The 16,474-nt window shown below is 40.8% G+C and overlaps 1 protein-coding gene across 5 annotated transcripts in view; it reads right to left on the bottom strand.

Moving 5' to 3' along the window:
• Positions 1–816: 816 nt before the first annotated feature.
• Positions 817–16,474, bottom strand: part of GPD2 (glycerol-3-phosphate dehydrogenase 2) — a 65,871-nt gene continuing 50,213 nt past the window's right edge. For all 5 annotated transcript variants that reach the window (XM_076343225.1, XM_076343229.1, XM_076343227.1 and 2 more), the window contains exons 9-17: positions 16,006–16,199; positions 12,473–12,607; positions 12,051–12,226; positions 11,398–11,529; positions 10,782–10,940; positions 8,105–8,217; positions 7,934–8,012; positions 7,708–7,806; positions 817–3,976 (exon numbers count right to left, since the gene is read on the bottom strand). In XM_076343225.1, the coding sequence (XP_076199340.1) occupies positions 3,851–3,976; positions 7,708–7,806; positions 7,934–8,012; positions 8,105–8,217; positions 10,782–10,940; positions 11,398–11,529; positions 12,051–12,226; positions 12,473–12,607; positions 16,006–16,199 (1,213 nt within the window). In that variant the 3' untranslated portion in view covers positions 817–3,850. The remainder of the gene's footprint in view (positions 3,977–7,707; positions 7,807–7,933; positions 8,013–8,104; positions 8,218–10,781; positions 10,941–11,397; positions 11,530–12,050; positions 12,227–12,472; positions 12,608–16,005; positions 16,200–16,474) is intronic.

Here is a 16,474-nt window from a genome sequence, read left to right as displayed (position 1 = left end):
CAAGGTGATTTTAGTGCTGCAGAATATTTGGGACAAAGATGATTGTAGCAAGTGTTTTCTGACATATTACTCACACACCACAGATTAGATAAAATTCATAATCCTTGTAATTATACTCTGGAGGTATCGGTCCTGTTTATTCCTGTGGGGGACATGCAGAGGGGAGCTGTTCTGGCTGAATGTACACAACCCCTGTATTCAGCACAGCTACACCACAGTTGTGGAATATCCCTATTACAAATGTAAATTAAAACCTATAAAATAATATGGAGATTATAAAAATTGCGTTAAAACTGATAACAGCTTTACTGATTTACTGACAATGAAAATATATAGCATTTTTTCTGTCAGAACATTTATCAACACATGGCAACCCTGGACTAACTTGACATGTAAAATGATCAAAATGGATTATGAAACCTCTTCCATTCATTTCTATTGATTTTAGTTACGATAAAATTCATCAGTGTGCAAAGGAACACTTGCGACTGGCATTTCCTCCCCCCCCAAAAATCCAGGCCAATTGGCTGGCTGTAATTTTAGCATGAGATGGCAGTGCAGAATACCTTACCCTGCATGTCATCGGCGAACGCACACAGCTCCTACGTCCCGAGAATGCTAAGTGGTGTATTAACTCCTAATTTTCACTTTTAAACTATGAAGTGCTAAATTCTGAGCTAAAATGGGAAAGCATGGACAAAATTATGTTATGTTTACCAAGAAGCATCTATCCGAACATTTTCCCTTTAAAAATAAACTTTTTCAAGGCTAGTCAAAGTTATTTTTGTAACTGCCATAACAAACTGCCAGTGAAGGGACCATTTTTAATCAGTTTTATTGATTCATGCTTTCAGTTCTTACTCAGTTAAAAACAAGGCACATTAAATACATCCTCTTATTGCTCTATAAATGCATGCGGCTCATTCTGTATATCAAAAGTAATAAATAATGGCAGTAAAACACCAAGACAGTTATAAAAATGACAACCCAGCCTCAAACACAGTATTTAACAGTTCAGTCTAGAACAGTAACCTAACAAAATACCTAAGTGCCACATGTAAAACATGCAGTGTGTATGTATATACATACATACGTATTTATACACACATTTATAAACACACTGCATGTACACACATGCCCTCCCCCCCAGGCGTGCAGTTTATGCAAAACACAAAATAACTCCCCCATCCAGAAATCCAACTCCCACCTCAAAAAAAAAAAAAAAACAAACCCAAAACAAAACATTGCATTACTGTTTTTCCACCTAGGATCAGAATAATGCAAGACAGTGACATTTTACAATTCTTTCTACAGTACATTCACGTGAAAAAAAAACCAAAAAAAACCCCCAAAAAAACCCCAAAGCCAACATTCCTGAAAACAAATGTGAGGTGATAAATACTTTAGATTTTTCCCATGTATAGATCTAGCCGGTTTAAGTAACACATGCAATCTTCTCTTGTTACACAAGGTAGTCATACAAGATCTTGCTGTGCCATACAAAAGAGCAGAGAAGCATGACAGTAAAGTGCCTAAGATGCAAAGCAAATTCATACTGGAGGACACAAATATAGCCAAGAAAATCCCAAAGTCACACTCTGTATGCAGTATTACTAAAACAAGAGGACACAGAGTATACTTTGGGTACAAAGCAGAAAATCCTGGCTTTGCAGGTAAACTTTTATTATTATTTCTTAACAGTGCCATTTATAGAGGAGTGGAGGAGAATTTTTCTTTAAACAATACAAAAGATGTTAAATATTGTAAATATTTTTCTTTATGTGGCCTGGAAAAGGTCTCATTACTTCTACCTTCCTCCCCCCCCCCCCCCCCCCCCCGCTTAAATTATCGTTAATAGTAGAATCCTAAACCCCTTCCCTCCTTACCTTGCTCACGGAACCAAAATAACCTGTGTATTGTACATTCATTTCCCTCCAGCTCTGCAGTATATGTTAAATCTGTTATCATGTTCTTATTTGAAAGGGGTTTTGGAAATACGAAGCTGTGTCAAACATTACATACCTGACCCGAATATACTGGAACATATTTCAAAAAGAAAAGTTTACAGGACCACAGAAACAAATCCCTTTGTTCATAAAAATATTCTTGCGTTGTCAGATGTGCCAACTCCTCATTCACATAGACTGTGCCTCACTAGCACAGGACTCAAAGCAAAAAAGCCATAACCCCTTAACAACATCCGCATTTTGGTACAAGGCCGCATCAAAAACAAATTTAACATGCAAAAACCATCTGAAAGGCATTTTACCCGAGACTGTCTCCTTCCCTCCAGATTTTGCCAATTGTTTGGACTGACAGAAATGTAACCATTTACTGAATTTTAAATAAGGCTTGCCCTTTTTTTTTTTTTGTATCTACTATTTTTAAACACCTGAATTTTTAAATTTTTTTTTAAAGGACTCTGCCTCTCCAGGCAAACACATCATCTGTACTTACTATGCTACATACTAACACTCCTCAGCATCTCCATTTTGTGTATGTAATCATTTTCCCTTTTAAAACATCAGTAATCTTTGCTGTTCATTCCTGTACTGTTATTTTCCATTAGTGAAAGTGGTGACATCAGTTAAAATGTAGCAGATTTCACACAAGTAGAAATTCTGACACCATGGAACTGAAGTTTGTTCTGAGTTGTAAATTGGTGTTTATACTCAAAGAATATAACAAAATGACAAATTCATCAATACACCATTCTTATGTTTCTCCCTTCCTTGTTCTACATTAGGCAGAAATCTTCCATCTGCTCTTGAACCTAGTCAATTTAACAACAGAAAGGCAAATAGCCAGATACAACATTGTTGAAAACAGCTCAAGTGAGTGGTCCTCATTTTTTTTTTTAATTAATCTGCTGAAAAAGAGCCCTTTCACTTTTATAGAAAAAGTTAGTGGAATGCAAAACAAATTTAATTGTTTCACTTTGTGTTTGAGCATTTTTAAATAAACAGTTAAGACTGTTATGCTATCAAAACCTGCCATATTCTATGTATCATCAGTGTTTGTCCAAAACTGGAAACAGTATGAAGCACTTTACAGCATACACCACCACCTGCTAGACAAAGCTATTTATTAAAAGGAAGCTTATTTTTATTAATATGGGAGAAAGGAAAGCTGTCCCCTAGCTTTTAACTAAATTATTAGCTTGGGTGATTAATCAAGATGTCTTGTCGTTTTCCAGCTTCATACTGCTGCTATTTTTGTTTGGCCAAGTATTGGTACCACTGAAATCACAGAGCACTCGAAAGAGCAAAGCCAACCACCTACAGAAGGCTCACGACAGTTCTTCACCGTAATCACTACCTCAGCAAGTGTCAGTTTTGTTCCTTTTGTGATACTATCTCCAATTCAGAACATCGGCTTTCCCTCTCTTGCTCTTTGTTGAAGAGGACAAATCAGCAGCTTTTAAGTACTAAATATGTATTTGCAAAACTCAGTGCAATGCATTTAAAGGCAGGATGCACTTTCTGAGCATCGTTTTCTTTAAAGGTAAAGGTGATATAAAAGTTAATGAACAAGGCAGTATGTGCACGTGTGCTTGTGTGTGCACCCAAATCTTTCTGGACTGTATTCCTGAACCCTTGTTAATAAACTCCTACGTCTAAAGAACACCCAATCCAGAAGGCCACATACTGGAGTATTAAGAGCTGTACAGAAAACCATTAATAATGAAAACAAATGCACCAATGTATTTCTGTAAGAGCTACACCAATAGACAGATACTGGTCATCTTGAACAAGCAAGGACAATCAGGAGCACTGGAATGTTTTTCAGCAGAGAGACGCAGCTACGTGTCTCCGTTAGCTGTAGCTGCGAGCAGACGTTGTGTTTGAACTCACAGTCCACCACCGCTCCGGTCCACCGGAATCACCACCCTCTGATGCAGATTCTCCTCGGCAGTCTTCATGAGCACAGCCAGCCGGCTTCCAGAGACATAGCCCTTCTGAATAGCACTCATGAGCTTAAGACACAACGGGGAGAGCATCCTGTTAACTCATTTGCAAGACAAAGAACAAAAGGTACAGTACAGCCCCTCATGGAAAGGCCTCAGTAAGCAGCCAGAGGGAGAGCAGGGTAACTGCAACCCATACCAGTCCCTGAGCAGACACCACACAAGCCCTCCACCGATACGGCTTGCGGGGCACAGGGCACCAGCAGAGTCATGCAGCTTGGTGCTATTAACTCCTCTGCACAAGAGGCGTACAGACACGGCTGGCTGTCCTGCCCATGGGCCACCAACGGTGGACACTGACACAGTTCCAGTCTAAACAATGGCAGAGTTAATTATTTTGTCCGAGAGCCATCAGCAAGCGTTAATGAATATACAGAACTGATTTTTCCATATATAAAGCAAAACCGCTGTATGGTTTCAAAGACTCACCTCAAAGCTCATTTACATTTCCCAGAAATATCAATGAAAGTTTTGGCCAGGCATGGGTGGCAGGAAGAGTAGAAGTACCAAATACGATCCACTTGGAAGTAACAGTGCAGGCAACCACCACCACCAGGGGTTTTTCAGTGACATTTAAGAATGTAGGATAACCCATCTCTTTCACAGGCTTTTTTTTTTTAAATATCTGAAAGATGTAACTAACAGAAGAACACCGTTCCTGATCTACCACTGACCCTAGACCATACCCTTTTTCATTCATATGACCTTCTTTGTAGAGATAGTGTACTTGACTTCCACAATTCTTTCAAATCCAAATTCCTTTATAGACTTTTAAAACTAATTTGCCTTTAAGTCCTTGAAACTGGACTCAGCTCTATCTTAACGAACACACACTAGTGCTAAGATTTTAGTTAATTCTTTTTTATCCCATGGATAAAGCAAGCATTAGACTTGAAATTACATGCAGTCAGCTTGTCAAAGACTACTATGGAAAGCAATCAGCACTTACAAAATGCAATTTCTTACTCCCATTGAGTGCTAAGAATCCTTCAGATTTCTTCCCCTCTATAGGAAAATCTATTAATTATATCTGCAGCTGGTCCTATGCAAATGTGGCATCAACCCCGTCAAAGCAGGAACAAGTACCCGGGAGGGGAAAGGGACAGAAGGGAACCCCGTGCTTTATAGACCCAGCTGAGGCTAGAAAAACCTCCCTGCGTTTTGAAGGCATTTTGGTCACCCTGTGCAGCCCAGAGGCGAGGCAGATGGTGGAGTCGGGAAGGAGAGGACCAGCAGCAGTAAGAGCAGTAGCTACAGCCAACAAGGGAAGTCCACCATCGCTTGGGCTTGGCGTTCTTCCTCGCCTGCCTCCCCTCTTCCAGAGCAATCCCTACGCACAGACAGGGAGGCTCTACGAGGAGAGGCATTGCCCTCACACCCATTCACCCTGCTTGACGACACACTCTTCTACCAGTCTTGCATCTGTCTGGTCTGACTATACTGCACGCTCTTAGGGGAAGCAACCGCAAAAAAGATGGCTGATCCTCTGGCACCGCCATGAAAACAAGAATTTCTGGTATGTGGGTCTGTCAGGACCCCAAAGGAAATCTGCTGTTGGGAAAAAAAGCTTCCTCCTGATTTAACATGGGGTTTTTTTTGCTTTTACATACCAAAACTAGTTCCCAAGGTCCCCCTCCTTTCTTCAGCATAAATGACAGCAGCACTAGGCTTCTGTATACAAGTCTTCAGAAAAACAGTCACTGCCATAAGACAGCTCCATGTGCACCTGAACACTGTCAGAGCTCTGCCTCCCTGCCACAGTGGAACGACCTGTTTGTATTAAACACTGATCAATGCGGTCCACTTTCTCTTTGTGAAACACCTGTAAGCATCGGTGTCTGCCGGGACCAGTTCTCACAAGACCATTGTTTGAGTTACACTGGCAATCTGCAGTTGGCCAAATGAAAGCACTTGGCATTGCTCTGCTCCCCACCTGGAGAGCTACACAGCCACCCCGGTACAACGTGTTCCTATATTCTAATATAAACGTCCACAAATATTTGCACATGGCTTTCCACAAGCATTCTGCGGTAAAATGCAATTACTTGAAAGTTTTCAGAAAGCAAACACAAAAGTATTGGGAACTGACTTAACAGATCCATTAAAAAAAATTAAACAAACATTTAATGTATTTTGTTCCTTCCATGGCAACCTCCTGTTAATTTTATTACCACACTTCCTACTTAGCACTTGGCTACACAGCAGCTCCTTGTGTGCTGTTCTCTGCCTCTACAGGAAGGAGGTGCATAGGCACAAGTGATCATTACCGCAGTGCCAATCACTAGTGTTAAACATTTAGATTGCATTGTGAAATGTATAGGAGAAGCCAGTAGCCATAGAGTTACAGAGTTTTACAAAAGTAACTGTGAAACTATACCAAAACAGTGACTTGCCTTTTATATTTTACAGATACTATGACTTAGGGCAGGCAACCCCTAATGAGACTATTCAGCGCAGTAAAGCAAAAACCCCAGAAAGCCACCAAAAAATCCACAGAAGACATAATTACTAGTCGTTTCAACTTCTTAACCACCATGTATCCAAACCTAAACAATTTATCATTTAACACAGCCCTTACAGTAAACAGTGGTTCCCCCCTACCAATTAAAAGTTTTCACATGCAAAGGGATGTAAGAGGGAGACCCTTTTCAATAGCCAGAAAAACAGCTGTGATTTTCTCTTATGTTTGAATACATAAGCATAAACTCCCAAAGCCATTGTTTCTTCTTTCCCCTCCATGGTTTGTCTGGGTTCCCCCCCCCCCCCCTTTCCCTCAAGTGTGTTTCAGTTACCCAGCTAAATTGCTGCATTTTAGGCAAATAAATAGTCCTTTTTTCTAATGCTGGACACAACCTGTGAAAATTTTCTGCATTTAGATTCAACAATGCTGCTCTTATCTACAGCTCATCTCGAGAGAGACAATTACCATTTCCTTTGCCTTGATCTTGTTTGTTTAACTTGACACAGTGAAGAAAGGGCTGACATTGACCAAAATCCCCAGCATTAATTTATCTCATGTTCGGCATTCATCATTGCCACCATGCAGGAAAGACATGGCAGTCACTTGAAATACCACACCAAGAAAGACTCTGCAAAAACAAAGCTGGCTGGCAAACTGCATATGCAAGAGGAGCTGGGCAAACAAATGTTTCAGTAGCACCCTTAATTTTATTTTAAAGCCCTGCAAAAAGCAGGTGCATGGGTTGTCAATGTACCGTCTTTCATACAAACTGAGATAATGTTAGCCAATCCAGGAGTTAAAATGGGATTATATGGACAGGATGTGCTTTAACCACAAGCTCATTCTTTAAAATATTCAAAATAGTTTAGAAACTACTAATCACTTAACAAACCCAGATAAACGCCAGTGTGCGTAGCTGTGCCGTATACCTTCCAATGGACAACTGTATCACTTTGAATATATTTAAACAGCATTTCTGTATTAAAAAAGCCGAATTCAGGTCTGTACTGTCCTATACTTTGTAAATTGAACCTGTTCTTTGGATCTCATTGTTTCTGCACATGAAAAAAAAATCCTTGAATTTCAAAGTTGCTTGAAGATGGCTCTAAGTGTCACTCATCTAGAAATCTGGCAAATAGCATCAACACTACAGCGTTTACCCAAGTAACACGCACCTAGTCTCCAACCCAGCCCTTCAGCAAAGAGGGGAAAAAAAATTAAATACCTATGGCTTTGTTCGTTAAAGTTACAGATTCTCTTGTAACAAAGAAACACCTACCTGCAAAAACTCATTGAGCTCAACCTGTCCATTTTTGTTCAGATCCACTTCGTTTAGAATATCATGAAGCGTATTTTCAGCAATTTGCACACTGATGCTCTAGACAAAAAAAAAAAAAAAAGCACAGAAGTATGTCAACTGGATTGTTCAGCACTATTTCTGCCACACTCTGAAATTTAGATAAGAGGCTTAAAAAGGAAACTAACAGAACACAAGGAAACATTACCTCCAAGACACGCTGCACATCCAGTATAGTAATAAACCCTTTCTTGTCCTTGTCAAACATGTGGAATCGCTTCTTGTACCTGCAAGATAAGGATTATCAGTGGGAAAAACTGCACTCAGAAGAATGACAGGTATTAGTTCCTAGCAGCATAGGGAACATTACTTCACTTACCTTTCAATATCTGAAGGCGCTAGGCTGATTTCAGAGCTGTCTGTTAATTGCTCTGATTTTACTTTGTAGCCCATTTCATAATAGAGAAATTTTTTAGCAGCTTCAAGTTCTTCCTACAACAAAAAAAGAAAAACTGTGTATCTGAGGAATAGCAAGTTCTTACACAATTATTTTTAACGTAGTATTTATTAGCTTCTTCCACTTAACTAGAATTTATCTAAAGGTCCAAAAATTAAGCAGATGGTAGCTGAAAAGTATTTAAAAAAATAAGTTAAGCTTAGGCACTTTTTAGTCTTGCAAAGAGATATCAAGTCTAGTAAAGACTTCTAATTACTGTGTAAACGCTTTTAGGACCATACCATGCCTTCAATCACACATGGTATGTCTACCTATTTTGTGAAGAATGGCACTTACAGGTCAGGCCTACAAAATGCCATCTAACTCACAGCTGACATCTTGGTGCAATGTTTCACCTAACTGTCTAAAATCAGCAAAAAAAAAAAAATCAGGAGGCTCAACACCAGGCAGGTTATTTATGTTTTAAACTAGTTTTCTTGATGGTAGTAAAAATTAATTTATTACCTGAAAGTTCAGTGCAAGGTCTTCCATAGCCAGTTTTTTAATAAGTGATAAACACCTGACATACATGAAGTACTGTAGAACAGAGTTCTTTCTACAGCAATGGGTACACCAAACACGGTTCTAAGAGTGATACAAGCATCTGCCACATGGGCACCAATATTAAATAATCCACACTGCAGTTAACAAACAAGAGTAAGCATGCTAAGTAATGGCCGCAGTGGCAGTAGAAGATTCCTAGGCACGTACATAGAAGCCACTTCATCTAGCAAAGACTTGTTCGTGAAGGTGTATTAGGAGACCAACTAAACTATACCAGACTACTCTTACATACTTCAATATAAGCACACAGATTAGCTTTAAAGCACCAAACCAAAGACTTATTTAATGGTTTTACTATAAGATCTAAATTAAAGAATGCTCTTCTGGATAGGCATTGAATTGTCCCATCCGTCAAGTTGACATATAGGACATGCAAGATTGCTGTAAAAATGTAGCACTTCAAAATGGCCCGAGACTGGTTACAGAAGAGGTGCTCAATAACTCAGGGTGGGGTTTAGCCTCATTTGAAAGAAAAGGCGGCTTTTCCAAAAGAAACCCCAGTGGACATTCAGGGAACGTAGAGACTGCCTTGCTGGCATTAGTGAGCTCACACAAGCCACAGATGGCTTTGTAAGTCTTACAGGTGCATGCAGTACTTGTTAATTTTCCTTCCTGCAGGTTACGGTGAGAATGGGTGCCTAACTCCCCAACTACGGGCTGCTGGAGTTAAGGCTCTCCACACAACCCTAACATCATGATGGTTTCAAATTCTTTGCTTTGCAGGCTTCCCATTTTCTAATCTATTGTTATGGAAGAATTGATGTAGCTTTGTTTAACATGGTAAATTACTATATGAGCAAATCTCATTGGGTAAGGGTGAGACACCTCTAACTTCAGTCAACCACCTCTGATTATGAGGTTGCTCTACATACATGCACACAAGCAACACAGCTCACAACTGTGACATGATGGTATCCCCTTCTTTATGCATTCCTGTGGGGAGGCTTTAGGATCACAGCAGGTCCTCTGGCTAGCAGGATTCAAATGAGTTCCTTCCAGAATGTTAATCAAACTTCTAACTGGCTAAAAGGTTTCACGAACAGTCCAAGGGAAACTTCCCACCTCCTCTGGAGTTCAAGAGCTAGGTTCTGTTTGCTTCAGAGTGAAAGAAGTCCCAAACCACGTGTCCCATTTGGGTACAGCACTCCTTGCGCTGCCCTTCCTCCTCCATACCCTGGACAGCATTACAAGCGCAACCTCCAGTATTCTGGGCATTTATCTTTTTATGACAACAGAAAGAAGTGATAATTGGTAACTTACACGATGTGATAGTTCAGAAGGGGCAGGATTCATGTCAGTAAGTGGGATGTCTACATCTAAGCTAGTTATCCAAGGTACTCCTGACAGTTTGTGGAGATCTAAACAGGGCTGTAGGGTGCAATTCAATGCACGCACAGCAGATGCCTTTATTAGGGTAAGTCATCTGACCGAAGTTTGTTTACTACAGACCAGGTATACAGAGACTGGCTTAGATAGATACAGCCTATTATCAACCCTGCAAGTAAAGTGAGATGAGTCCCACACTGTATGTCTGAGCACAGACCCACCGGGGACAAAGGAAGCTAACAATGACCTTAAACATTAATTTAGGCCAGAGAATGGTGCAAACTCAGTATCATCACTTTTCAAAAGACACAGCAGACAAAAAGGAGTGACACAGATTACAAGATCCTCCTTTTCTGAGGCAGATCTGTTGAAAAGTGTCAGTAAACAAAATATTTGAACAGGCATAGGATAGTAATGCCAAGTCTGCTTTCATTTTTAAAGTTGGGGAGCAACAGGATACAGATCTTCGCTTTCCCCTCCACCCCCCAGCCCATACCAACACATTTGACAGCTATTGTGATAAAAGTCTTTATAATGAAATACACCAAGTGAATCATTCTCTCAGGAAGAAAGCATCACTTGAAGTTTTCTATTCAACTAATTTAGATCGTTAACATGGAAACTACTTAAGAAAAACAAAACAGTTTCAGATGAAAAAAGCCCTTTGTACCTTTTTTTTCTGCTCACTCCAGTTAAGTTCTTTCCCCATTATATCTACGATTCTTGGCAGGGCTTCCTCTGCAGCCTGCACATTCAGAAAGGCCAAGCGAGTACGTCGGGAAATCATATCCACTGCCGTGCGGGCATACTCTTTAACACCATAGACAACCTAGAACAATAAGACAAGGGGAAAAAATGCAGATGAGAAAGCAGACAGGCATTGTCGGAAATTATGTTTAGGATCACAAACCGCACTGCTGGGCTGGCTACACAAAATGAACTTTCTGTAACTAGTTCCCACCCAACCAAGAAAAGGGTTTGAAAAGCTCCCTTTTCCTTGGAACATTTTATAAAATGCATCTGGGATCAAATGTGTATATGAAATAAAAAATAGACATTTTATAATTATAAATATTTAATTATATATAAATATATTCATATATGTGTATATAAACATAAAAATAAAGCATGCTCTGGAGAAGGAGAAAAACAAGAACAGAAAGAAGTCTGTACCTCACCAAAGGAAAAGGCCTATGGAGATGTTTTACAGAGCGAGACAGACCTGCTTGAAAACCTGCTTATCCCAAGAAGAGAATCAAAGAACATTATGTAGTTTTCCCACATACCTCAGCTTCAATATAAGGAAATTCAGATACAAGACGTTTTCCAACAATAGGCCATCTCTTTCCTGTCACTTGGGCTATTTTGGCCACCTCAAAAGCCTTGTCACCGTATGTCGAAGCTAGATGCTGAGCCACCTGTGGAGTTGAAAACAAATTCAATATGCTTTTGAAAGCACATCAAATACACACACGTTCTTCTTGTCAATTCTCTTATCACCAATAACAAATAGACTGAAGAGGGTATTAGGTTTTGATTGTGTGGGAGGAAACTACTTGGGTTGTGAATGGGTTAGACCAGCACTGACACCACTACGTATGTATCAATGTAACCGTGACTAATGATGCTCCAACTCTTCTGCTACACTGTGATCACATCTGAAGTATAGATTTTGTTGGTCTCAAAGGAAGACAGACCCTAGCACGTCATAACATTTTAAAGCAGGAAACAGTCAAGATTAGGAGGAAGGGAAAAGGGAAGAAAGGAAGAACAATTACTAGAATTTATTTTTGTTAAAACTATCTTTGCCCCAGCCAGATAATAAGCTCTTATCAGGCTCAACAGATCTTTGCAGAAGTTACGCTGGCATTAGATTTAGTGGGAAAACAAAACCCTCCAACACAGAAACATCAGAGCATCAACAGAAACCATGACTCACCTCACTTTCAAGTCCATAGTCTTGGACCAACCTAATGTAGAGAGTGGGACTCCAGTCCTCAGCACCTTGTAGCTGCAGTCCAATGGTCTTACTGGAACCTGCCTTCAGATCGTGTGCCTGAACAGCTGCATCAACGGTGTCCTGTGCCATGGCACGGTAGGTTGTCCACTTCCCACCTGTAACCACACATTTACTTCTTTATTTGGGGAAAGCAAGCAGAATACCAAGTTGGTATGTACTATATATATTTTATATATCACATTATTCTTACTAGACTTGCTCCAATGAGCCAGTCATGCTACCACTGACAGATCTTCACCTAGTTACAGGAACATGAAGGATTATCCTGTAACAAGAAAAATTTTGAATAAAATACACTGGGGAAGCCCAACAAAGCTATACTTTAAGAGAACTTCCAGTACCTGCTATCGTGACAAGGCCGCTATCGCTAATAGTAACTACGTGATTCCGGGATATCGACTGCGTGTCTTTGGAGTTGGGGTCTGTGACCAGAGGACGAATGCCGCTCCACGCTGCCAACACGTCTCCTCTTCTCACTGTCCAGAACCAAAGATCAGCCAAAGTCAGCCAGGAACTGATGGGTATTTATCTCATATCCCTCCCATGGTCTTTGTGGCATTGCCGCCGAGTAGATACTTGCTGTGAAACAAGGACTGCACAACACCATGCTTGTTAGTTGAGCAACTCAAAAAGCTGGAGAAGATTCTCCAAAGTAATGGAATAAGCTGGGCTACAGAATTAAAAACAGCACTGCCCTGACCGGTATCAATAATATTGTCTAGCCCCCCCCCCAAAAAAAAAACCCCAAAAACCAAAACAGAGACAGAGAGGTCCATTTTTCACACTGGTTAAAACTCCAACAGAATAGAAATATCCAGGGAACTGATCAACCAAGAGAGATTCAACTGTCAAACTCACCGATCAGCTCAAAAAAACCCCAAACCCTACCAAAACCAAACTCGCCCCCCAGCACCAAGTCTTCTCCTTGTTTACTTGTGCTGACAGGACAGTCCTTACACTCATGTGGAACAAACTTTATTTTGGTTTCTAAAATGTAATGTAACATTTGCTTGTAGGACTTCAAAGATGTTTCTCTAGCTTGTAGGTTATTTTTCCAAGTTTTCCTCTTGACAAGTGATCTTTATCCACAGCCTTTATCAGAAGTGCAGTTACAACTATGCACAAGGAGAAAATTTATTGGCAAGGCTGTGGTTGGCTGTAGCACATAGAATCACAGAATAGTTTGGGTTGGAAGGGACCTTTAAAGGTCATCTAGTCCAACCCCCCTGCCCTGGGCAGGGACATCCTCAACTAGATCAGGTTGCTCAGAGCCCCGTCCAACCTGACCTGGAATGTTTCCAGGGATGGGGCATCCACCACCTCTCTGGGCAACCTGTGCCAGTGCTTCACCACACTCAGCGTAAACAATTTCTTCCTTAGATCTAGTCTGTATCTACCCCCCTTTAGTTTAAAGCCATTCCCCCTTGGCCTGTCGCAACAGGCCCTGCTAAAAAGTCTGTCCCCATCTTTTTTTATGAGCCCCCTTGAAGTACTGATAGGCTGCAAGAAGGTCTCCCCAAAGCCTTCTCTTCTCCAGGCTGAACAACCCCAACTCTCTCAGCCTGTCTTCATAGGAGAGGTGTTCCAGCCCCCTGATCATTTCTGTGGCCCTCTTCTGGACCCGCTCCAACAGGTCCGTGTCTTTCTTATGCTGAGGGCTCCAGAGCTGGACGCAGTAATTCCAGGTGGGGTCTCACCAGAGCAGAGTAGAGGGGCAGAATCACCTCCCTCGACCTGCTGGCCACGCTGCTTTGGATGCAGCGCAGGGTACAATTGGCTGCCTGGGCTGCGAGCGCACATTGCTGGCTCATGTCCAGCTTTTCATCCACCAGTACCCCCAAGTCCTTCTCGGCAGGGCTGCTCTCAATCCCTTCATCCCCCAGCCTGTATCAATACTGGGGGTTGCCCCAACCCAGGTGCAGGACCTTGCACATCCCCAAAGCTTGTACCCCAGGCCAGCATTTGCTACTGCACAGCAACCCAAAAGGGCCCAGCTGACTTGTCAAAAACCACCCAGCAGAAGTCCACATCTCTTACACAACCGCCTCTTCCAGCCCTGCCTTCTCCTCCTCCTTGCCACTGCTTCAGAAACATTGTCCCACTCCACAAGAAGCCTGACTAAAAAGCCATTTACTTATTTTTCCTCCTGTGCTACTCTTCTGCTTCCTGTCCAGTTACAAGCACATCCCTAAAGCCAACCCTGACTTCTCAGTAAACTTGGAGGAAGAAAACCTGAAGGCATAAAGTAGTCACGAAAGCCCTTAACAGTTGTCGGAAAATACCCCAGCCTCCGAAAGTCACTTTTTTTAATATATAAAACAAGAGAACTTAATGAAATTAGTTTTGTTGCTTATTAAATTTGCAATAGAAAAATTGACCAATTTGCTTTATGCTGAAGCCTTTGGAACATTTTTTTTTATATACAACTTTTAAATAAATGATAATTGAAAATCAGTAACAGGGTGTAAAAATATCCCCCAAAGAACACAAAATAGATTTCAGAAATCAATGGTGCTCTGCCAGCATGTTTAACCTGCCAAAATGAAGTGTTAATCACAGAAATAAGATACCATATTACGTTTATAAACTAATGAAACTAGAAAAAGCAGCATGCGTGACACTATAATTAAACAGTTGGAACACATCCAAGCCTGTGTAAGTTGATAACCCTGGCACTGTCTCTGGCAGCAAAAAGGCAGGTCTGCAGTGAGTTGATATGGCCAGCACAGTTGTTAATTCAATAACAAGCAATCTATAAACACTGCTAATTGCATATGTGAAAAACAGCGTGCACCTAGGTAGGTTTCATTCAAAAGAATTAAACACTTCATAATGTACTTCCGTAAAATACCTTGCAAAATCTCTCTCTTATTCAGTCTTAACTCTACCAGCTACCTGTCTGGCCTACCACACTTATTTATATTGACTTCTGCTCAAGAAACTTAACGGTGCGTTTCCTGAAGACTTTTTCTGAACTTTATACAATACAGAGCCATCAATTATCCTCCTCAGGAAACAAGTAATCTAGCATTTCCAATCTCTGGACAGCAAGTTTTCCTAAACCTAAGGATGTTGCAATTCCTGACAGAGTGCATTTCAGATGTATTTTAATGCTGCTACTACAACAGAAATACAGAAGTACAAATGCTTTCGCAGAATAATTTTAAAAAACCTCTCCATGAAGGAAAGAAGCCCCTCTCTCCTTTAAACTAGCACTGAGTCAAAGCAGGCCAGCATCTTACAACAAACGTGTTCTCAGCTCAGCTACTGAAGGGAACAACTGCCACCAAGTAATTTTTATAAATTCCCCTTTTTGCCCATTATACTTTCCTCTTCCACTGAAAACTGACACTATTAGATATTTGCCATATCAAGAAAAGTAAATTCTAAGAATAAAGTGCCTAGAAAAGTGGAAATAAAAACAAGGACACGGGAAAAGTCAGAACAACTCTTCCTTGAAGAAAAGCAGGTGAATTATTTGATGTACTTGGGTTGATGCATGACTGAACTGTCCCAGTTCTGCAAAACCTTGCGTCTGCCACCCAAAGAGACCAGAATGACTTGGCTGTGCAGCTGGACAGCTAGCGCCAGTAAGAGGAAAGGTATGTGAAATCTGAACATGCAGATATCAACCGATTTCCATTTAAATAGTCCAAGTAGTGCAGGTATATCTGGAAAAGCAGCATTTTATAGTGCTGAAACATAGATCAAGATGACACTTATGTCCTACCAGTTTTCGAAACACCCGGACGCACAAGGACCATAGTTATCAGAGTCACAGAAGAACTTTAGACAGACAGCATTTACTCAAACTGAAATGCCACAGACTCCTCAGCACCTTCCTAGGGAAAAAACAGGGCTGACAAAGGTTTACCTTCAACATCAACACTAAGGTAGTTGCGCACTTCATTCAAAATGAAGTTTATATCTTCTTCTGTTGGTATCGGATGGGAAGTAACATCAGTCGGGCTGTCTGTGGTCCCTGCAATAGTCATCTTCTCCCATGGCAGGAAGAAAATCACTCTACCATCGCTGGTGGCTGGGTCAAGCAGACCCATATTATCAGGGCTGAAATAAAGAAGGGACATGGTTCAAAACAGGTCAGGCATCAGCAGGGATTCTGTTCTTGCACACCTTGTACCCCAGATAAAAGTATTAGAACATTACCTTTGCTCTGAGGTCAAATGATAAATAAATAAATAAATAAATAAATAAATAAATAAATAAATAAATAAAAGATCAGCGATTTCACATGTGGCCATGACTTGACTTTAAATGGTAGTCCCAGAAGTTTTGAGAAATAAGGCCCTTGAATGTGATGCTCAGATATTACTAGAATTTGA

The sequence above is a fragment of the Aptenodytes patagonicus genome, chromosome 6 (genome assembly GCF_965638725.1).
Source record: "Aptenodytes patagonicus chromosome 6, bAptPat1.pri.cur, whole genome shotgun sequence".
NCBI lineage: Eukaryota > Metazoa > Chordata > Aves > Sphenisciformes > Spheniscidae > Aptenodytes > Aptenodytes patagonicus.
Note: the sequence above shows the minus strand (reverse complement) of the source record. Positions and strands in the feature narration are given on the sequence as shown.